The 18,706-nt window shown below is 44.0% G+C and overlaps 1 protein-coding gene across 2 annotated transcripts in view; it reads right to left on the minus strand.

The window, feature by feature from the left end:
- Positions 1–3,914: 3,914 nt before the first annotated feature.
- Positions 3,915–18,706, minus strand: part of SH3RF3 (SH3 domain containing ring finger 3) — a 251,544-nt gene continuing 236,752 nt past the window's right edge. For both annotated transcript variants that reach the window (XM_054051428.1, XM_054051439.1), the window contains exons 9-10: positions 16,857–17,194; positions 3,915–7,159 (exon numbers count right to left, since the gene is read on the minus strand). In XM_054051428.1, the coding sequence (XP_053907403.1) occupies positions 6,991–7,159; positions 16,857–17,194 (507 nt within the window). In that variant the 3' untranslated portion in view covers positions 3,915–6,990. The remainder of the gene's footprint in view (positions 7,160–16,856; positions 17,195–18,706) is intronic.

Consider the following 18,706-nt stretch of genomic DNA (forward strand, 5'->3'; position numbering starts at 1 on the left):
TCAGGACAAGACTAAAGAGAATTACTGCCTCTCTCATGAAAAATGCCACCTGGTACAAACACCGGTGCAGATCTCATGCCCTCATGGCCAGCTGCTGCGGATGCCAGCCCTGGTGTGCTGCCTGCATCGTACAGTGCCACAGCACCCACATTGCCTCATCTCGAAGCTTGGCACCATAGCGTGAAGTAACATGCAAACGTGATGCACTGAGCAGGTCTGAAGGCTTTGACTTTTGCAGTACCTGGCACATAAGCTGCTGCGCTTCCAACGTGGGGCAGCCAGCATGAGAGGTAATTCCCAGCACATGGTGACCTCAGAAAGCTGATGAAGTCGGTTGCATTTCATTTTTCAGCTGTATCCAGCAACTGGTGCTGTGTAAGAGTGTTGGACATACCTGGGCAGTGCTGCTGTGTATTAATCTGCTAATCCAACAAGAGAAATAGGCCAGGAGCACAGCAAGTGTTTTTCTGCTTTTCTGAGGGACCATAATATGTTTCATCAGAGGAGAACAAGCTTAGAGCAATATAGACATAACAGGATTAAAATGGTGGCTGCTCTGTCATTTTCCACGCTAACCTGAGTGCATGAGAATTGCTGAAATATGGCTGAAACACCACTGTGCTACATCTTGCTTAAAAGAGTGATTTGTTAAAAGAAAACCCACACTGAATAACTGAGTCTGGTCCATTAAAATAATATGTAAACACTGGCCCCACGGTTTAACCATAACATATTCTGATAGCCTTTAGGCAATTTCAACTCCCCTCTGCATTATCATATATCCTCATCAGAAGATAAAGAGTCTCCTTACCCAAAAACATTTTGCAATTTGCATTTAAATTGTTTGGTGCCAATGCTCAGGATAAGATACTTCCCAGCTCTGTCAAACAAAACCTGATTGTCATTTAGCAGAGTGGCAGTCAATTTATGTTTCCATTAATGCATATCCCAGGCAATTATCTGGGAAAGGGAGGGGGAAACCCTTAACAAATTTTCCCCCTATCTGCTAGGCTGATTTTCCAGTGGACAGCTGGAGAGCAAATTAGACATATCCATGAGGAAGAGAAAGTGAATGCCTTTCTCCTGTTGTTGAGGAGAAAGGACAGAGGGTTCACAGACTCTTTGGCTGTGCAGCATTGCACTGGAGAGCCAGCTCTGAGAGCCTTACAGAAACAACAATGATGTGGGCCAGGATTCCCACACCTGAGTCAGGGATGGCAGTGGGGATGTCAGGCTTCAACTCTCAGTCTGACTCCACAGCAGAGCTGGGTACCCAGCATGTTTCTTCAGGGCTGGTATGTGTCCACTCAGCAGGTGGACATGCGCTGCCAAGCGCTGCCCAGTTCCATAGGGTTGTGCCTGTGCCCTCCTCAGGTACCTCCCCAAGCACTTGTTGTGGTCCTGCTTGGCTAGGTGGAGTGGTGGAGGACATCCTCTCCTTGTGATGAGAGTGCCCTCCACTGTTGCCACGTATATCCCAAAACTGCACTCTTGGGACTTGCTGGGGGGTTGCATGCACTGACATGACTGAGATCAGCTTTACCAAGCTATTGTGCAGGTGGGAAACTCAAATTTAATACATATTTAATATTAATTTAATAAATTAATCTCTTTCTTCCGTGACAGAGAGTTGAAGGCACTCCTCCCTTCCTTCCTATCTTAGTGGCTTCATTTTTCTTCTCCCCAATCACTTAGCTGTGTTTCCCAGAACTGCTGTGTTCCCCAGGGGGAACCCATGGGTGACAGCAACCTTGCTGCCAAAGGCAGTTTCCCCATCGTTCACCTCTATCTTTTGCTGGGGTGCAGCACTGATGGCACTGACCAAGCCTGAGGTTTCCCTAGGCGAGGCATTTTCCCAAGGACACTCGCCCTTAACTAAAAATCTAGCCCCCTTTCTGATGTTCTCTCTGAGAGGGGTGGATAGGAACAACTGGGACAGCCCCACTTCCTGGCAGCACTCCTTGCTTGTGGGTTTGTCCTCACAGACATATATATGCACACAGGAGATTGCAAAGCTCATAATCCTGCACACAAGACTCTCTCTTTTGCCTTCATAATAACACTGTGTCACATCTCAGCTGGTGTGAAAGAGCTATTGGTGCTGGAAACAGTTTTCAGTGACTCCTTTGCAAAGTTGGAGGGATGCTGGCTCTTGTTCCCTGGGGCTGTGGGGGTCTCCATAGGGTGAAAGCGAAGAGAGCCAAATAGACTCAATTGCAACTGAGCTGCACCTGTAAACACAAGGGGACGCGCAGGCTGTCTGCACCAGTGGGCTGCTGAAAGGGGTTAGAGGTGGGAGGACCCGCGGTGGTGTAAGACCCTTGGTGGCCTCGTGGCCCCTCCGTGGCATCATGGGGCATGTGGTGCTACTCAGTGGCTGAGAAAAATCAAGTCTTTTTTTGAAGGGAGGGGAGACACTTGCATCCTAGTGGTTGGAAATACAGCTGGGACTGCTTGGAAAGTTATTTTTGCAGCATGAAAGGCTGGGACATGAGCACAGGGCCTTCTCCAGACTGTATGGCCTCTTGGCTTCCCTGTTATTACAGCTCATTTATTTGGTTTGGCACCAACTAGGCAAGCTGTGTACTTGCCAGGTTCACCATGTTGTAAGGAGCTGCTGATGTCAGGAAGAGTTTTTGGCTGCAGGAAAGCCCTGCAGATGTTATCCAGGTGGTTCTGTTCTCCACGAGTGTTTAGGAATAGTCAAGTTGTGTAACAATTTTATGATGATTAATTTTCTTTCAAAACATGACTGGGATTCTTATTAGGTGCTGGAGCAGGAGCAAAGGGTAGTGTGTGGTGTGAAGGATGGGCAAGGTGTGTGGTATGTGCCGGCAGCGAGGGACAGAGACGTGCCAGAGGAGCAGGACCTGGTGAAGTGTGAAGGGGATTGACACTCCAGTCTAGGTTGGAAATAGGCAGGCTCTTCTGTATGGCATTTTGCACCATGTTGCTTGTCAGGCAGGGCAGAAAGTGAGGCTGAGCAGAGGGAGAGGTGTTGCTTGCCCACCTTCAAATTCTTGCAGTTCCCACATCTCATAAATTTTGACTCAGGATTCAGCTAAAGCAAAGAGAGACTCGTTTCGTCTCACTGGAGGAGGGGCTGCCTTGAGCAAGCCCATGACAAAGATGCCCTGATGGGCTGACAGTGGCTCTTCCCTGTCCTATGTGCTCCTGACTGGGGCACACCTGTAGGTGCCTCTTCCTCAAAGGCATCTCCCAGCCAAAACAAGTCAAACACATCCAGATCCAGTGTGTGCTCCCCCTCCATGCTGCTGAAAGGGAAGTTTAGGCCATGTGTCTCACTTGGGCTAAGGGCCATTCAGATACTCAGGGTACAACCTACACCTTTCCTCTCTCCTGGTTCCTTGGTTACACGTAGACTGAAGGACATGCAGATCCTGCCAGCACCGTGCCCAAACTAGGGGACGTGGAAGTAGGGCTTCCTCTCTTCACAAACCTTCTCAACACACAAGGGGACCTCCGAGTACCCCTGATGCCTACTAGCAGGATTAGAGGCCGCTCTTTTCTTCGCAAATGCTTCTTACACGTCCCCTCCCAGCACCTCTGCCATAGCCTTGACCTTGCCACATGAGTTCTCCTCCTGGCCTGTGACTGCTCTCTTTCTCTGGACTTACACATCTCTGTAAGTTAAGTGTAAACTTCTCAAGATTTTGAAGAATCCCAGATCTGCCAAAATATCGAGAAAGAGATTCTAACTTCTGCTCCGGTATCTCTTACTTTTAACTGGCCTTTATCTGGTAATTCCTACTGAGAGCAAAGGAGATGTAGAGTCTATCCAAAAAAGTAGGGCTTGCAGAGGGACCTTCCCTGTTTGTCTTGAGAACCTCAGAGACACATACACTGTTAGTTCACTTTACCATCTAATAGAAAGAGAAATCTGTCAAGTTGCCTTAATGTTTATTTTATTTAAAGAATCAGAAACACAGTCATTGTAGTTCATTTGTACTCATATCCGCCAACATTTCCTAAATCACGTTAACATTCATGTATAACAAAAACATTTTCTGAGCTGTGCAAAGTTCAAAGGAATTGTTCAATTACTTGAACCCATTTCTAAGAAGAGCAAACCTGGCATTTTACAAACTGAGGCTGCCAGAAAGTATTTTCTTTCCCCCCCCCATGTTTCAGGAGATGCAGATGCCCCCTCCTCCTCCTTTCCCTGGTATAACAAGTAAAAATTAGACCACAGTACGAGTTGAACCTCTCTCAATCCAGGACTTTCCAAATGGCACTGGGTCACGTTTTCATTTCACTGAGCTGTATTAAGTTTTGCATTTGTGCTCCTGGCATGGAAGTGATTTGTCCAAGAAGATTACTTAGTAACCCAAACTGTGATGATAAGGAATAAACAGGGGCCAAACCAGCTTTTATCAAAACAGAAATATGCCTTGCCCCTCTCCAACATTTTTCTTTGCAGGAGGTACGACTGGAAGAGTTGTTGTCCATTAAAAATCCATCATCCTCCCTGAAAAATATATTTTAAGCACTGATTTCATGACATGACATCTGCATGTTTTCACGCACCAACTTTCGTCCTGTTAGAGTTAAGCATGAAAAGGTGAAAATCTGGAACCATTTTAGATCCGGCTAAACACAATAGGCAGCAAGCAAGCTGTCATCCTGTTCCATTTTTCTGAATGTAGTAAATACACCCACAGAACAGAATTTTAAGAGAGCTTTGACTACAGTAAGTTGTCAGAAAAGATCTCCTCATGTCTGACAGATCAAGCCCAGAATTTTTATTAGAATTGATAATGCATTTTGGCATTACTGACTCACTAACTGTGCAGTTTACTGGTGGAGGTGCAGTGATACCAGTTCTAATCTGGACCAAATAAGTGGACAGATATGGCTCTAGTCTCAAACAAGTCTTTCCAGAAGACATTTCTTCAGTCTCTTATTCATTATAAAAAGGCAATTTCCTGTCAACAGTAACTAAACTTTTAGTGGCTGACTCATTACAATCTGGAATGTGAACAAATGCGGCAATGTTAAGAATAAAAAGGAACACCCTGAAAATGATGCCTTGCCCGATTTGAAGGTGTTATACTTGGCCATGGACTGTGTTTCTGGAATTGGTTTGTTACATGTGACAGCGAGAAGAAACTTATTTTACAGAGAACAAAGTCACAGAGCTGAACTTAAATAGAAAGTCTCACTTTACATGGGTTTTGATATGTACTAGCATACACGGCTTGAACGAAAACAAAGCTTACACTTTTGCATATGAGATACTGGTTATGCAGTAATGATGTTCACTCACTGGGCCTCTTCCTATTAACAAGATCATCTCCAGGTTACAGTGCCTCTAACACACTTTTAAACAACCACCACATGTGGGCTTTGGCAAACAGCCACCCGCTGGCAAAGGCAAGGTGTGGATACAGCTATGAAAAGCCTTTCATCACGTTTCATTGTTCAAGAGCCGATATCTTTTTAAATACTCACAAAATCACATTATTGATTTTTTTTTTTCTCATTCTGCTTCATACAAACAACTGGCCAAACTCGCTTTACATTTATTGCACCTTTAAGTCCCTGGTAGATGGAAGTTTATATTGCCTGATAGGGTTTGTATTGTAGCTTGTCCACGTTAAGAAATTGAACAGTCTCCAGAACTGTACATTTCTACAGTAAGAAATCACATTTTCATAACACTAATTACAGCTGTCGCAGATCAGCTCTTGTCTTCATGATGCAACGACAGAGGAAAACTCCACGGTCCCTGCGTGTGCTAGAACCTGCAGTGTTCTTCTTATTGCCATGAAAAAGTCAATTAAAACTACTCCTCTGGGAATTATTTCCAATTCCAGAGTAATTATCACTCTTCAGACAGAATGCTGTGCTTCAGAATGTGTCTTCAGCCACTCTAAATACATAGGAGAGAGCAAGCACGTGTGTGTTGCACAGACGTGCTCCTCCAGGTATATTTGTCAGTGACCAAGTGGCTTTTTCTCTTTTCCTCTATGGACCATAAATAAACAGTCTGATCTCGATCTTCAGTTACATTTCTAATTTCATATGTTGAATGCAAATCTTGTTGCAGCCTCTCTGCTTAACCAAATCAAATCTTTAATAATTAAAAAAAATAGCACCAGATGTATGAAAAAGAGGAAGTGTCTGATCTAGTAGGAATATATATAAAGTAGAGCAATTCTTACAGTAAAAAGGTACGTCATACAAAAAGCGATGGAAAGTGATACTGAAGGACAAAAATCCATGCTGCCTATAATAAGGGCAGAAGACAGGCAAAAGGGATTCTGCTCAAATAACCACAGTTTAATGGTGGAGCCATACTTTCTCCAGGACATTCCCAAGAGCAGTGCCGGGACAGCGGATGGTATGGGACTCTGAACACTAACACACTCACTGATAAACTTGCGCAGCATATCTTTGAGGTATATAGAAAGCATGATATTAAAGTTTTGGACTCTTCATTCTTTCTTGCATGACAATGCACTGACCTTTAGCTTGGGTTTTCACCACCCACCCCTCCCTCTTTTTCCTTCAGGAAAAACAAAATCCCAGTTTAAGAGCTTCCTAGCATACCTCCTTGAACTCTCAAATCCATCTTGCATAGGCCAGTAATAAGAACACTGCAGCTCTGACAAATAAGTTACAGCAATATAACAACTTTCCTCTTATTTTTTTTTAAAGATATCTTCTCTATAATTTACACAAAGGGTTAACAGCCAGAGTTTACGTTACGTACAGTCCAGATGGGCATCCTTTCAGTCTGTGATTCCAGGTGGAAGGCACTACTTCAACATACCACTGTATGCACCGCACGCGGTCTCAGGAGCACAGCAGGGCACTGTGTCTCCAGAGCTGTAGACTGAAGGGCCTGGGGGGTGTCTTTGGAAATAAAAATGGCAGTGGTTATCAGTCCAATTTCCCTTTGCTGTTTCTTCTTGTGCTATGCATTTTCCCCTGAAGGGTCCTCCAGTTGAGAGTGGCGAGCCATCATCAGAAGCTCTCAACAAAGCTCCCTGGGAAGAGGCCCGTCCTGCCGTTCCTCTGCAATGTCCCTTTGTACCAGCCGTCCTCCCATTTCTTGTGCACAAACACAATGTCACCTTCCTTCAGTTCAATCTCTGCCTCACTCTGCGGTGGGTATGGGACCACAACACGATACCTTTGGAAACAAAAATGCAAAGACTTGTTCAGCCAGCAGTTGAATCTGTGCCTGATGGGAGCAGTCAGACACCATGCATCCAGCAGACTCTACCAGGCAAGACATTTGGCTGGTTTTACACTAACCCAAGTCCATGTCCTCACAGATGCTCCCGTGAACGTGAAGGGCTGTATAAGCAGACAGGCTGCTTTTCAGGAAAAGAACCATATGCAAAATGCCACAGAGGGCACCTTAGTGATTCCCCAAGCTGACGCTTGCAAGCCAGTGTTGACTACCAAGGACTTTTCTCTTTTTCTGGTGTTGACCTGTAAAGCCAGACCTAGAAGCCAGTGCTGCTTTCAGGATCCTTTCCCTTGGAGTGCTAATAATGTGTTAACCAAATGCCTGGCAGCTGTCTGAAACCCTGCATCATGTCAGCCTGTTCTAGGAAAGAAAAGCGAGGCAGGCTTCCTCCTCCCTTCCTGCATCCTGTCCTTGGGCAAATTCCTTGAAGGTGGTCTTGGAAGCTCCTGCTAGCTCACAGCCTGTACAGTACAAACTTCAGGACGTGGGAAGCTTTTATTTGTTAAAAAATTGACTACACGTTGAGTCAGAAACAATCATCACACTATCCTATTTCTGCCTTCCTATGAATCAGAAATCTTGAGGAAAAATACTTTTGGAAACCTCACTAAGTAATGTTACAAAATGGTTGTGCCTGATGCACCTACATTTTCTACTAAAATTCAGTATGACAGGGAGATCTCCAGCCAGCTTGACTGGAGACTTGATAGGACATACTGCAGAACCAGACCATGAAAACAGGAAGGTATTGTCAAATGCTCAGTCTATTCGCAGCAGTCCCTCCTCCTGGTCACGTGCTGAGCCAATGCCACGGGCTCAGCTGCTTTCTCCTGGTGTTGCATCTGCCTCTGCTGTAATGTGTTGCATCCAGCACTGCATCTGCTCCATCCAAAAATGGGGCTTGAAGTGCTCCTGTCAACTGCCTGTGACATTGACAGATGTTAGCTAAAGCCATTCTCATTTTTCTTCTTATTCTGTGTCTTTGGAACACTCTTTGGGTCACTCAGACCTGGGGAAGGGAAGCTAAACTGTATCAAATGATTCAGAAGCACTCCCTAAACCAAGTGAGAGCCTCTGTCCTGAACCATTCACAGGGCTCTCCGGGAACTTCATTTTGAAGTGTCACTTCCTTTTAATGAAGTAATGATGGGTCTGATCCTGATACAGCTGTTCTGCAATCAGGCTTATCAGCAGGTGTCCTCCTGAGAGCACAGACTGGGCCCTTTTACACTGGTGCACTTGTGTGCAGAGCAGGGAATATGTTTCTGCTGCACTTTTATTTTCTTCAGCACAGGTACTATAGCAGTTGTCTGGCATTTGGTTAACAATAACTTTCTTGCTAATTGCAAAGTGATGAATATAGTAAGATAGTTAAAAAAATGCCAATTGCTTACCTAAAGCTCATCTGAGGATTAATACTTCCAATAGCCACTACACGGCCACTGACGCCCCAGTCATGTTTGCTACAAGGTGAGTATTTATTTAAAACAATATCCTGTCCTTGAGGAGTAAACTTAATGTGCCCTGCAGGCTCTGGAGCACTCCCTGGGGTCATTCCCAGTGAGACGGTATCAAAGCAGGGCACTCTCCAGTGACAGTTACTAATTTTCTTTGCAGACGTTGCTCAGGTACCTAGTGAAAGTGGTTCTGAAATTAGGGATTCCACTTAGGTGCAGCAGTGAAAATATCAGCTTTGTCTCTATGATTGGACATTTCCACAGCCAAACAACCTGTTACTTAGAAAAGCACTTAGCTCCATTTGGAGTGGACATTCTGCTCTAAAAGCTGACTATGGCTTTTTTTTATCTTGACACAGCAACACAGTCATGTAGAAAACGTATGATATTAAGGGCTATCCAAAATCTGCCACTCTTCTCTGGCCCTTGGTTAATAAATCTAGTTGTCACTTTCTTCTTCTGTGGAAAAGCAAATAACAGAGGTTGAAACGTGTGCTGCTGGCTGGCTGCAGGAATATGGTCTATCATGCTTTCATCTGTGGAACTGCTACACTTGTATTATGAAGCTTTGCCAATTACAGCCATTATGCAAATGAATGCACACATTATTTCAAACACTCTGCTGTAGTGTTGATTAATTAAATTATCAGAGTGGAACAATTGTGGATAAGATGATGCCAAGTTTCAGATCTCACAACTGTATGCAAAATCACAGAGCATTGGAGCTCTGCACCAGGATCTCAAGAGGCTTTGAGAAAGAAAAGGGCCTGACCTTAACAGCAGCTGAGTGGTGCAGATGTACCCAGGGGTCCTTTTACCAGGTCAGGAAAGAGAGACAGAGAAAAAGTTGGTGTCTTTAGCAGCGTTGCCCCAGAGACCCACCTGAGACTGTCAACACCTTATGTCATACCTCAGGCATAGAGCCATCCTTCTAAAGCCAAACTACATCCTAGGGGTGAGGAGCTTCTAGTCCCTAAATGGTTCACATGAGGATGGAGGTGATCACGCTCAACAGGAATGTGCCCATCATCATAAAAAAGGTTCTACACAGCAACTCCTTAGAGATTTAGAAAAGTAAATTTCAGTCACTGCATTACCAAATAAAGTACTTTTCCCATTCAAGGAAACCTCAAATGCTATGGTTTAAATTTCATTAACTATGGTACCTCATGGATAGCACCAAAGAGTTTTTGATGTAATAATGAACTCTTAGATATGAATGACCTTACAAATCAGTTAAGGAATCCTCTGTGAGAAATGAAAGAAAGATGCTACGCTTTTTTCTTTGACAGACTTTTGAAGGGGGGTCTGGGAGAGGCGGCTCAGTGAGGGCTGCAGCCGGCAGCAGCACAGCACTGCTGCCTCCTCAGAGCTTGCTGCTGGGCTGCCATTCCAGACCTCCAGGTGGCATCTCAGCCTAGTTTATTCTCTGGATCTGAATTGCAAAATACATTAGCCATATTTTTTTGAGAGAAAAGATCTCTTCTTTCCCTCCCAGACATCCTCCCTCATTCCCAAAAAGGCAGTACTGTATACTCCTATTTATATCCCCCCCTTTTCATTTTCCCTACTATAAAACTGTAGGTTTCATTATAACAAATTGCTTCCTGGTATTTCAAATGGATCTCGGAGCAATCTCAATTTTCTCTGTTGTCACTTCTAAATTAACAGCTTTTAAAAATGCTAATTAGCTGGGCAACAATTGTGATGACAAGTGTTGCAACCACCTCTGCCTCTTATTAAGAATGTTTGGTATTTTTTGCTGTAAATCATACTTTTGGATAGTTGTAATTCTGCCAATTATTAACCATTCTGGCCCTAACTCTCCACAGCAGTTGACACAGTGTCAGGCTGAGAGTCCCACAGTCAGCCCAAATGGTTTTGCCAACTCCAGGAATAACATAGGGTTTTGGTGGGTGAGGGCTTCCACAAACTGCTCTGAAGTCCCCATACTCAGGAGCAAAGACTTGTCCTGTGGCCTTGCTGGTTTGTCAGGGATGGTGCTCCTTCAGCAAATCACCTGCCCTTGGCCAGATTAAAAGCATTCAAGCCACCCCAAAATGATACATGCTTAGCAGAGGCTTGTGTGAGCATTGAAGGTAAAATCTCTGCTGATTCATGCTCCAAAATGTCCTAGATCTACAGGACCTCAGAGGTTGCATTTCCCTTTCTTTCCCAGCGCTGGGCTCCTCTCATGTTTTCCTCTCAGGGCACAGATGTGATGTTGGACTTGCCCACTCCTGGCTGTGGTGGCATCCTTGGGTTGGGCACTCCATCCCCAGAGGGGACTGCCTGGAATAGGCAGCGGCCTGCTGGGGCAGTCCTTGGTGCCCAAGAGAAAATACAGGAGGAGAGGCTGTGAGTAGTATTAGCAAGAACAGGGGATGGGATTTGCCTGGGCAGGGAAGCCTCAGGGAGTTGGAGAGCAGGGTAAGGCAAGGGAAGGGGGTGGAGGGAGAAGGACGCTGGTAGGATTAAAACTGAAAGCCAAGGGAGAAATGGGACCATTATGAAAACCGGAAGCCCTGACATAAGGTGTGGGTATGGCTGCTGAGGAGGACAGCTGTGCTAATCCGAGTCTGGGAGAGCAAAGAGCCTTGAATCCCACTGTTCCATGTCCTCACAGCACTTGTCCTAGCAGTCAAAGGAAAAAAACTCTGCCAAGCAGCTCTCACTTTGCCGTCACTGCTGATATCTGCAAGGCGCAGCTATGACTCCTAACCTCAAACAGATGTTACATCATGAAAATTTGTTTCCTTTAAAAAAGAAAACTGACCAAAACTGACATGTATGTAGATGCATAAAGACATCCACTACCTTAACAGAACAGTAATGTTTCACACCCATCAATGTGAGATGAAAAAACGCGCAACTAAATTTGCCCTTGACTTCACTTTTTCCTGTGTGCAATATAATCTTTCGTTACGTGATTGCATACCATTTTTCCCATAGGACGTCTGCCTCATTTCGTGCACTGTCTCTGAGTCATGGCTCTGACATGAAAGAGATATGTGGCTGCCAAAGCCACTCCATATTTCATAGAGGTTGGAGGATGACTAGTGAGTAACCACAGTGAAACTCAGAGTAGCACAGGTGTGGGGAAAGTGGCTTCTCTGACTCCACCAGCTGCAAAGCCTCGTGCCACACTTTCCAAAGAGTGAGACTCATCTCATGCACTAGAGCTGCGTAGGAGTCAGTTGTCTGGTCTAAATTACTCATGCAGACTCTCTGTGAGTGTGCACAGACAGGCACTGAACAGTATTGATCAGAACTGATCAGTAATTAAGGGCTGGACTCAGGCCTGGACACCGAGGGAAAAAAACCCAAAATACTGCGTATCTGCTCAATGAATAAATACAGCCATCCAGGACACTGAAGGAGCCAGAGTAACTTAAGAAAACAGATGTACAGTCATGCAAATTAAACCTGCAGGCCTTACCTCCAACCCAGTTCTGCTCAGAGTGCTTGAGTTCGGATGCTTAAAGCATGTTTCTGTTTGCTGAAGTATCACACACTCAGGACAGATTTCATGATGTTCCGTCCTGCGACTTCAATAGGTCCCTTGTGTGTTAGGGATGCACAGTTAGCTTTGTGGAGGACAGATAATCAGTGAAAATGGAGCATCCAGCCCAGTTAACTACTGCTCTTGCTTATCAGTGGAGCTCTATTTCTCCATCCTTTTACTGGCAGACTGCAGAGATCTACAAGCCAGAACGCGCTTTGCCATATTAGGATGTCAGAATTAGCAGCCTTAGAAGAATGGATCTCAGATCTTTAACTCTTCTGCTGGAAATATTGCAGGGTTCAATTTCTGAGATGGTTAATTCTAGTTTCTTAGTCCTAAGGCAGATATCTCTAGTCAGAGAAGCAGTTGACCATGTGCATACATGTCATTATTCAGTCAAAACTTACACCTGGGGTAATTTCTGGAGTATTACTTTCCAGGGAAGTAAAAGAAAAAAACCCTTCCTTTGCTTTCCCTTTTGGCAAAGAAGACACAGGTGTGCAGCAAAACTGAAGTCAATGGGCATTAAGCGCATGCTTGAACGCTTCCTTGAATTGGGAGCTCAGTTCCTAATGTGGCAGTGATTTGTAGAAAGGATACATAGAAACTTGGAGGGACCTATTTTAAAGGTCAAACTCACTGCTCCCATCTTCTGCATCACTGTTGTAGATACAGCTTGCTCAAAGGCTCCACGAGAATCATAGAAACACAGCACAGGTACGTCAGTCGTGACAGTAAGTCTGGATACAACCGCTTTGTCAGAGTATAACATGGCAGAATTAGTGCCAGTTACTATAAAAGAGTCAACAAGGTGTGACGTGTTTTACTCAGGTTTGCACCTGGGCACAGTGCCAGGCAGTGAGGGGAACATGACTCACATACACACATGCACGCGCAGCTCTCCTGTTGTGCTTAATGTGCAGTCATATTTTCTTCAAGGGGGTGGCAAGGAAAGTATTTTGCTTTGGTGCTGCTAGGCAGACAGCGCATCCCTTCTCCGACATGAACCAACGGCATCGGTGGGATGTGGGGAAGTGTGCTCTGCCTGACCACAGCACATCCCTGTACTGGTCCTGCGTCTTGCACCAGCAAAAACTGAACAGAGCAGCAGGTGGAAAAAAGCATGTGGGGCACACGCAGCCTGATGGGGTAGTCAGCTGACAGTCGGTTGCTGCAACACAAAGCGACAAGGACACCACCTGGGAAATTTCTCTGCTCTGCTATTTGCACTGCTGGATGTTTTGTGGCAGAGAACAGCTGAAGGAAGGTGGGTTTATAAACTGATAGTGGAAAACTACACCCGGAAGGCAGAGATGGGCACTAACTATGCCAGAAATCCAGTTAAATTTCAAGGCTAAATGACAGAAGAACTAGGAGAAATTTCCTTTCCAATCCAGCCATCCATCACCAGGTTTTGGAATGTCAAATAACATAAGATAAAATAATTGTTTTCCTCTCTCTTTCTGTGCACAAAAAGGGAACAAGAGCATAAATATTAACGGCATCTCCAAGAAGGTGAAGATCACTTCACCTTCCTGTCTGACTGGTTGCAACTCCCCAAAAGGGCTGCACTGATAGGCAGTGGAATAGGCAATTTTTCCTTTAAATTTTGAGCATTGAGGTGTGAGCAATCAGAGCCTCCAATATGGCTAGTGGCATCACTGCTCGGGTTTGATCAGTAGCCTGGATGTGGAGAGTGTTGGAGCTGCAAGCCAACCTCCGTGGGAGAAGTAGCAGTGCTCTGGTGCCTGCATGAGCCTTGATTTGAATGCTGTAAATATTAAGGAATGTGCTACTTCTTCCAGGCTTTCAGTGCTTGGTCTCTATGCACACAGATGGGCGTTGGGAGACAGAAAGCCAAGTGCAGCTAAGTGCATTGAAATGCTTTGCAGCTTTTTAAAATTTCATCCAGCATCTGAATCTGTTTATCTAACCTTTTTTTCCCTCTCCTCCCTTCTCTTTCTCAGAGAATTGCTCCTACTGTGCAGATGAAATGCACCGAAATGCAAACAAGCAAAATGCGGAGCTGGGTGATGTTGAAAGTGAGTTCCTCCATTGCCAGATGTGAGAAGAACAAGTGGTTTGAAAACAGTATTTTTTTTTTTTTTAAAAAATTTGGTACTTCTGAGCAATTTGATGATTTAATGAGCACAGATGGATGTGGGATGAATTTGTAGGAGACAAGTGTTTAATGTATCTGCTCAGATTATTCCAGGACCAAGCATTATCCTTCCTAGTGCATGAAGGTAATTAATATTTCCCGTTATGGGCATGAAAAACCCCACATGATCAGTTAAGGAATGCAGATACAACAATGATATGGAAGTTAATTCATAAATCAATTAGAGAATCTTGCCTGCTGTGTATAATTAGAGTTACTTCAATTATAGCTTATTTTTGGATTTAAGACTCAGGAATAAAAATGCTTAAAATCAAAGTAAGTTCCTTACCACCACATACTGCAATTGGAAGTATTTACTTAGTTTTAGCAGTCTAAATCTATTTACTCCTGATTCCAGCACGGCTGAGCAGACACAGCTAATCCATGTCCCTCTGGTTCTATTCTGCCATTCCAAATTGTCATCAGTTAAATATTTCACTATCTGGACCATCCTGAGGTGAACTGAGAAATTTGTAGGATATGAGACTAGCCCTGGCATATTAAATAATGTATCTGGACTCCTCTACAGTAAAGCTTTGAAAGCGCCACCTCAACAGCCAGCTCTGGAAACATCAGGGGATGTTCCTCCCGGCTTTTTTGATTGGCTACATTCAACTAAAGGTGCAGCATTCCACTGATTTAGTTACACTGGTGCTAAATGTGGTTTATATCGATTCAGCTTTTCTTATAACGTTAATCTAAACGGATGTAGACAAAATTAAGTGTGCCTAAAAAGGGATTGTCTTTTCACTCCTTTTTCAAAATTGCTTTTTCATGGATTTTAAGGACAAGAGAGTACTGTGACAGTCTTCTTTCAGTGCCTTCATTACAATGTTGAAGGGCTTGCCTGTATTTATTTCTGCTTCAAGTCTAATAGCTGTGGTTGAACAGCAGTGTCTCTTTTAGACAAAATGCCCAATCTAGAGTAAAAATATTCCAATGTCTGTCCTGTTCGCAGTCTCTTACAGACTGTTACCAAGCTGCTCCTAAACCTGCTCTTTACCAGGTGTACCACTTGGCTTCAAATTTTGCATTTCTGAAATATATTCTTACTCTGTGTTCTCCTTACCAACGCATTGAGTCAATTCTGTACCAGCAGATCTGACTTCTTTATCACCTACCTCCCACTTCAGTTCTCCATTCTGTAACAGCCAAGACACTATGTTGGGCACCACAGGCCAAAGATCCATCTCTGGTTGGGCTACACTACATACATATGCAATAATTTTCTAGTTATTACTGATCTAGAGTTAGATTTGATGCCATTGACTCAGTTTTCAATCCACTTAGTATCTGCTGTGTCAGTTGTGTACTTTACTCAGCAAGATGTTTTATGGTAACAAACCAGAATCTGTCAAAAAGTTTAAATGTGTTACAGTGCCATTGCTACCTTCCTAACCAAATTTCAACCTGCATTCAGTAAAACACTGTGTAAGATATGAACTTCCCTGTAGTATCCCTTATGATGCTCTACATCATCTGCTCCATGACCCCAACTGGATTCAGGGTTAGGTGGCTTGCCCAGTCCGTTCCCTTCAGCCTCTCAGATGAAAATAGCTTATTTCAAACTTCTGGAACTTCACTGTTGTTCCAAAATTGTTTTAAATATCAGCTCCAGAGAGTTCCCTAGACTGCTTTTTGAAAACTCTGATGCTTTTGTAAAAAAATGTTCTCCTCAATCACTTTTTGAGAGGAAAGCATTTAAATAGCTTCGTGTCAGTGCATTATCTGTTCCCTTCCCAGTCCTCAAAACGCAGTCTTGTAGAAAATATTTACCTGAAGCCAGTGTGACTCTGCATATAGAGACCTAGCTTTTTCTGTACCCCTGTTTCTAGTCAGTTATGTCTCTCTCAATTTGCTTTTGTATTTTGGAGTTCCTACTCTACCCTTTTTGGGTTTGCAAGGTCAGTCAGTTACTCTAAGATACCAAGGCGTAGAACAGGCTGCTGAAAAGAACTCCAGAATCAGTGGTACATTCTTCTCTAGAAATGAGCTACAGTTTTTGGAACAGGACACTGAAGATGACAGTACCTATAAATATCCTAAAAAAGGAGAATTTGAAATGGTCTTTGGTATTGCAGAATAGGGCAGAAGGGGCCTTGATGAGCAAATATATTGCCCCTGTTGCTTCCAGGCAGGAAGCAACACATGACAGCTCCATAATTAAAAAATAGGTAATCCACTTAAAAAGTGGTCCTTTCCAACAGCGTTTACACCCTTTGGTCTGAGAAAGCACTACTGTCCTCCACATTTAGACCAGGGCTGTACGGTGTCATGGACAGGTGCTGCTCACCACTGTTTTAATCAATGAACATTAAACCTGCACTGTGTTTCAAATGATTTTCAATTGGCAGATACATATAAGCTCTGTCTTCCTAAAAGGCGGCTGAGCCATTTACAGTCAATCCACAGAGCAGCAAAACTGCAACAACCCTTGAGCAAGTTAAACTTGCAGCCCTCCTCCAAACGCTCCCTGAGGATGCAGGTGACCTCAGGAGATGCACAGCTTACCTTTCCCGGGGCAAAGGCTTGGGCTCTGGACGAATAGCTGCCATGGAAGAGAGGGGCTGCCTGGCAGGAGAAGGGATGGAAAAATTCAAATCCAAGGAGCCTGTTTTCCTGTGCAGAGGCTCCAGCCCCATGGCTCCCTGCATTTCACTCTCAATAGGGCATGAGCCAGCCCTGCCATGGCTGGAGAGGGAAGAGAGCTCAGGTCCGACTGCCCCTTGAAGGACTCCTTCGATGGCTGCCTGGGGATCGTGCGTGGGGGACACAGATGGTGGGGAGCGCGACTTCTTTTTTGTTGATGCTCCTGCTAGAAGTTTCAGCAGCCCACTCTTCTTCTCCTTCTGCAAAGGAACCAAATGAAATATGGGCAGTGAGAAGACATACTAACTCTCTTCAGCTTTCTTTTGAAAAATCTCAATGTGTGTCACAGAAAAGCTCCCAAAACTGCCACGACTAGAGGTGGACCCAGGTAGAACTTGAATTTTCAGTAATAAAGATTCTGTGAAAATCCCTCCTATTCAACAGGGCTTCAACTTATTCAGCAGAGTTAGGACCTAACATACTGCAAAGATTATCTCCATTTTCAAATCTACCCAGGCAGTGATCACACACCATTTGAAAGAAATAGCGTAATTACAGTGGGATAGCAAAGGTACAAACTTCCCAAGCAGAGAAATGGCAATCGAAGTGCTGCCCTCTCTCTTCCATGAGAATCCTGTCCCTCAGTAGAGAAACTCCAAAAGTAACAAATCAGGCCCGATAGCTAAAAAGCTCTTCTGGGAAGCACAAGGGTCTGAGAAGGGATTTCAGGTTCCAGCCCCTTGCAAGAGAAGCGCTCATCATTACTGCTTTCTTTACTACCTGATGCAGATTCACTGTAGGAAGAATGGAGGCACAAGAGATTTCACAGCTCTTTACAGTGTGCACTCCCCTTCGCATCCTGCATCACACAGATATACCTATTGGTGTCTCCTTCCTCATGTTTTAAGCTAAAGGCACCACCTTGATGTTTGAAGATAGACCACAAAATTAACAACTGGCAATTGCAGCGGCAGCACATGGGAGGTTTCAAAGTTCTGCAAGGGGTTCTGATACAGAGGAACGAAACCAAGACAACAGTGCTCTTTCAATTAATGTGAAAAAAACAGTTCAGCCTGCATTACTGAAGAAACACATCTGACCTTGTGCGTTATATAGCAGTGTAAGAAATCCTGCTGCACATTTACTTGAAGCACACACAAATACCAAATATTATATCCTTCAACTAGAAACTTCATTGAGTAGAGGGATTGTGTGTAGAAACTGAGCTGGCCTAGACCTGCAACCAGCAAGGCCATACAGTAAATTTTCTGGCTTTTTTTAATGACACAAGAAGTTTAACAGAAGGTCTGTTAGATTTCTTCCTCTTCTCTCAGAAGTGCAAGCCATTACCCAAGACTACCTTCAGAGACCAAGGGCTGTGAAGTTTAGCTATATTTGATAATTTGTTCTATATCTATAATAGGTTCCCAGTGGATAAAAACAAACCCAGCAACTGTGATACTTGCAGAACAGAAACTATCTATCTATCTGTCTTTAAGCAGGAACACTCTTCAGAAATACAAGCCGGTAATTTATTTATTCTCTACAGACAAAATGTCCCATGCAAGGTTTAAAATGATGATCTTTTATGTACTGACTACCGAAGGAATTTCTCAAAGCAGCTTTAAAGAATAGGAAAGCCACAGTAAAGTAAATGTAACTGTTAGAAGACACTTTGATTTACTATAGTAAATGTAGTTGGAGCATCTGATATCTCTGCCCCCAAAGTTCTAGTTTGTACCCTTTAGGCGTCACAGACTGGTAGGAAAACA

The sequence above is a fragment of the Cuculus canorus genome, chromosome 1, assembly GCF_017976375.1.
Source record: "Cuculus canorus isolate bCucCan1 chromosome 1, bCucCan1.pri, whole genome shotgun sequence".
NCBI classification, from domain to species: domain Eukaryota; kingdom Metazoa; phylum Chordata; class Aves; order Cuculiformes; family Cuculidae; genus Cuculus; species Cuculus canorus.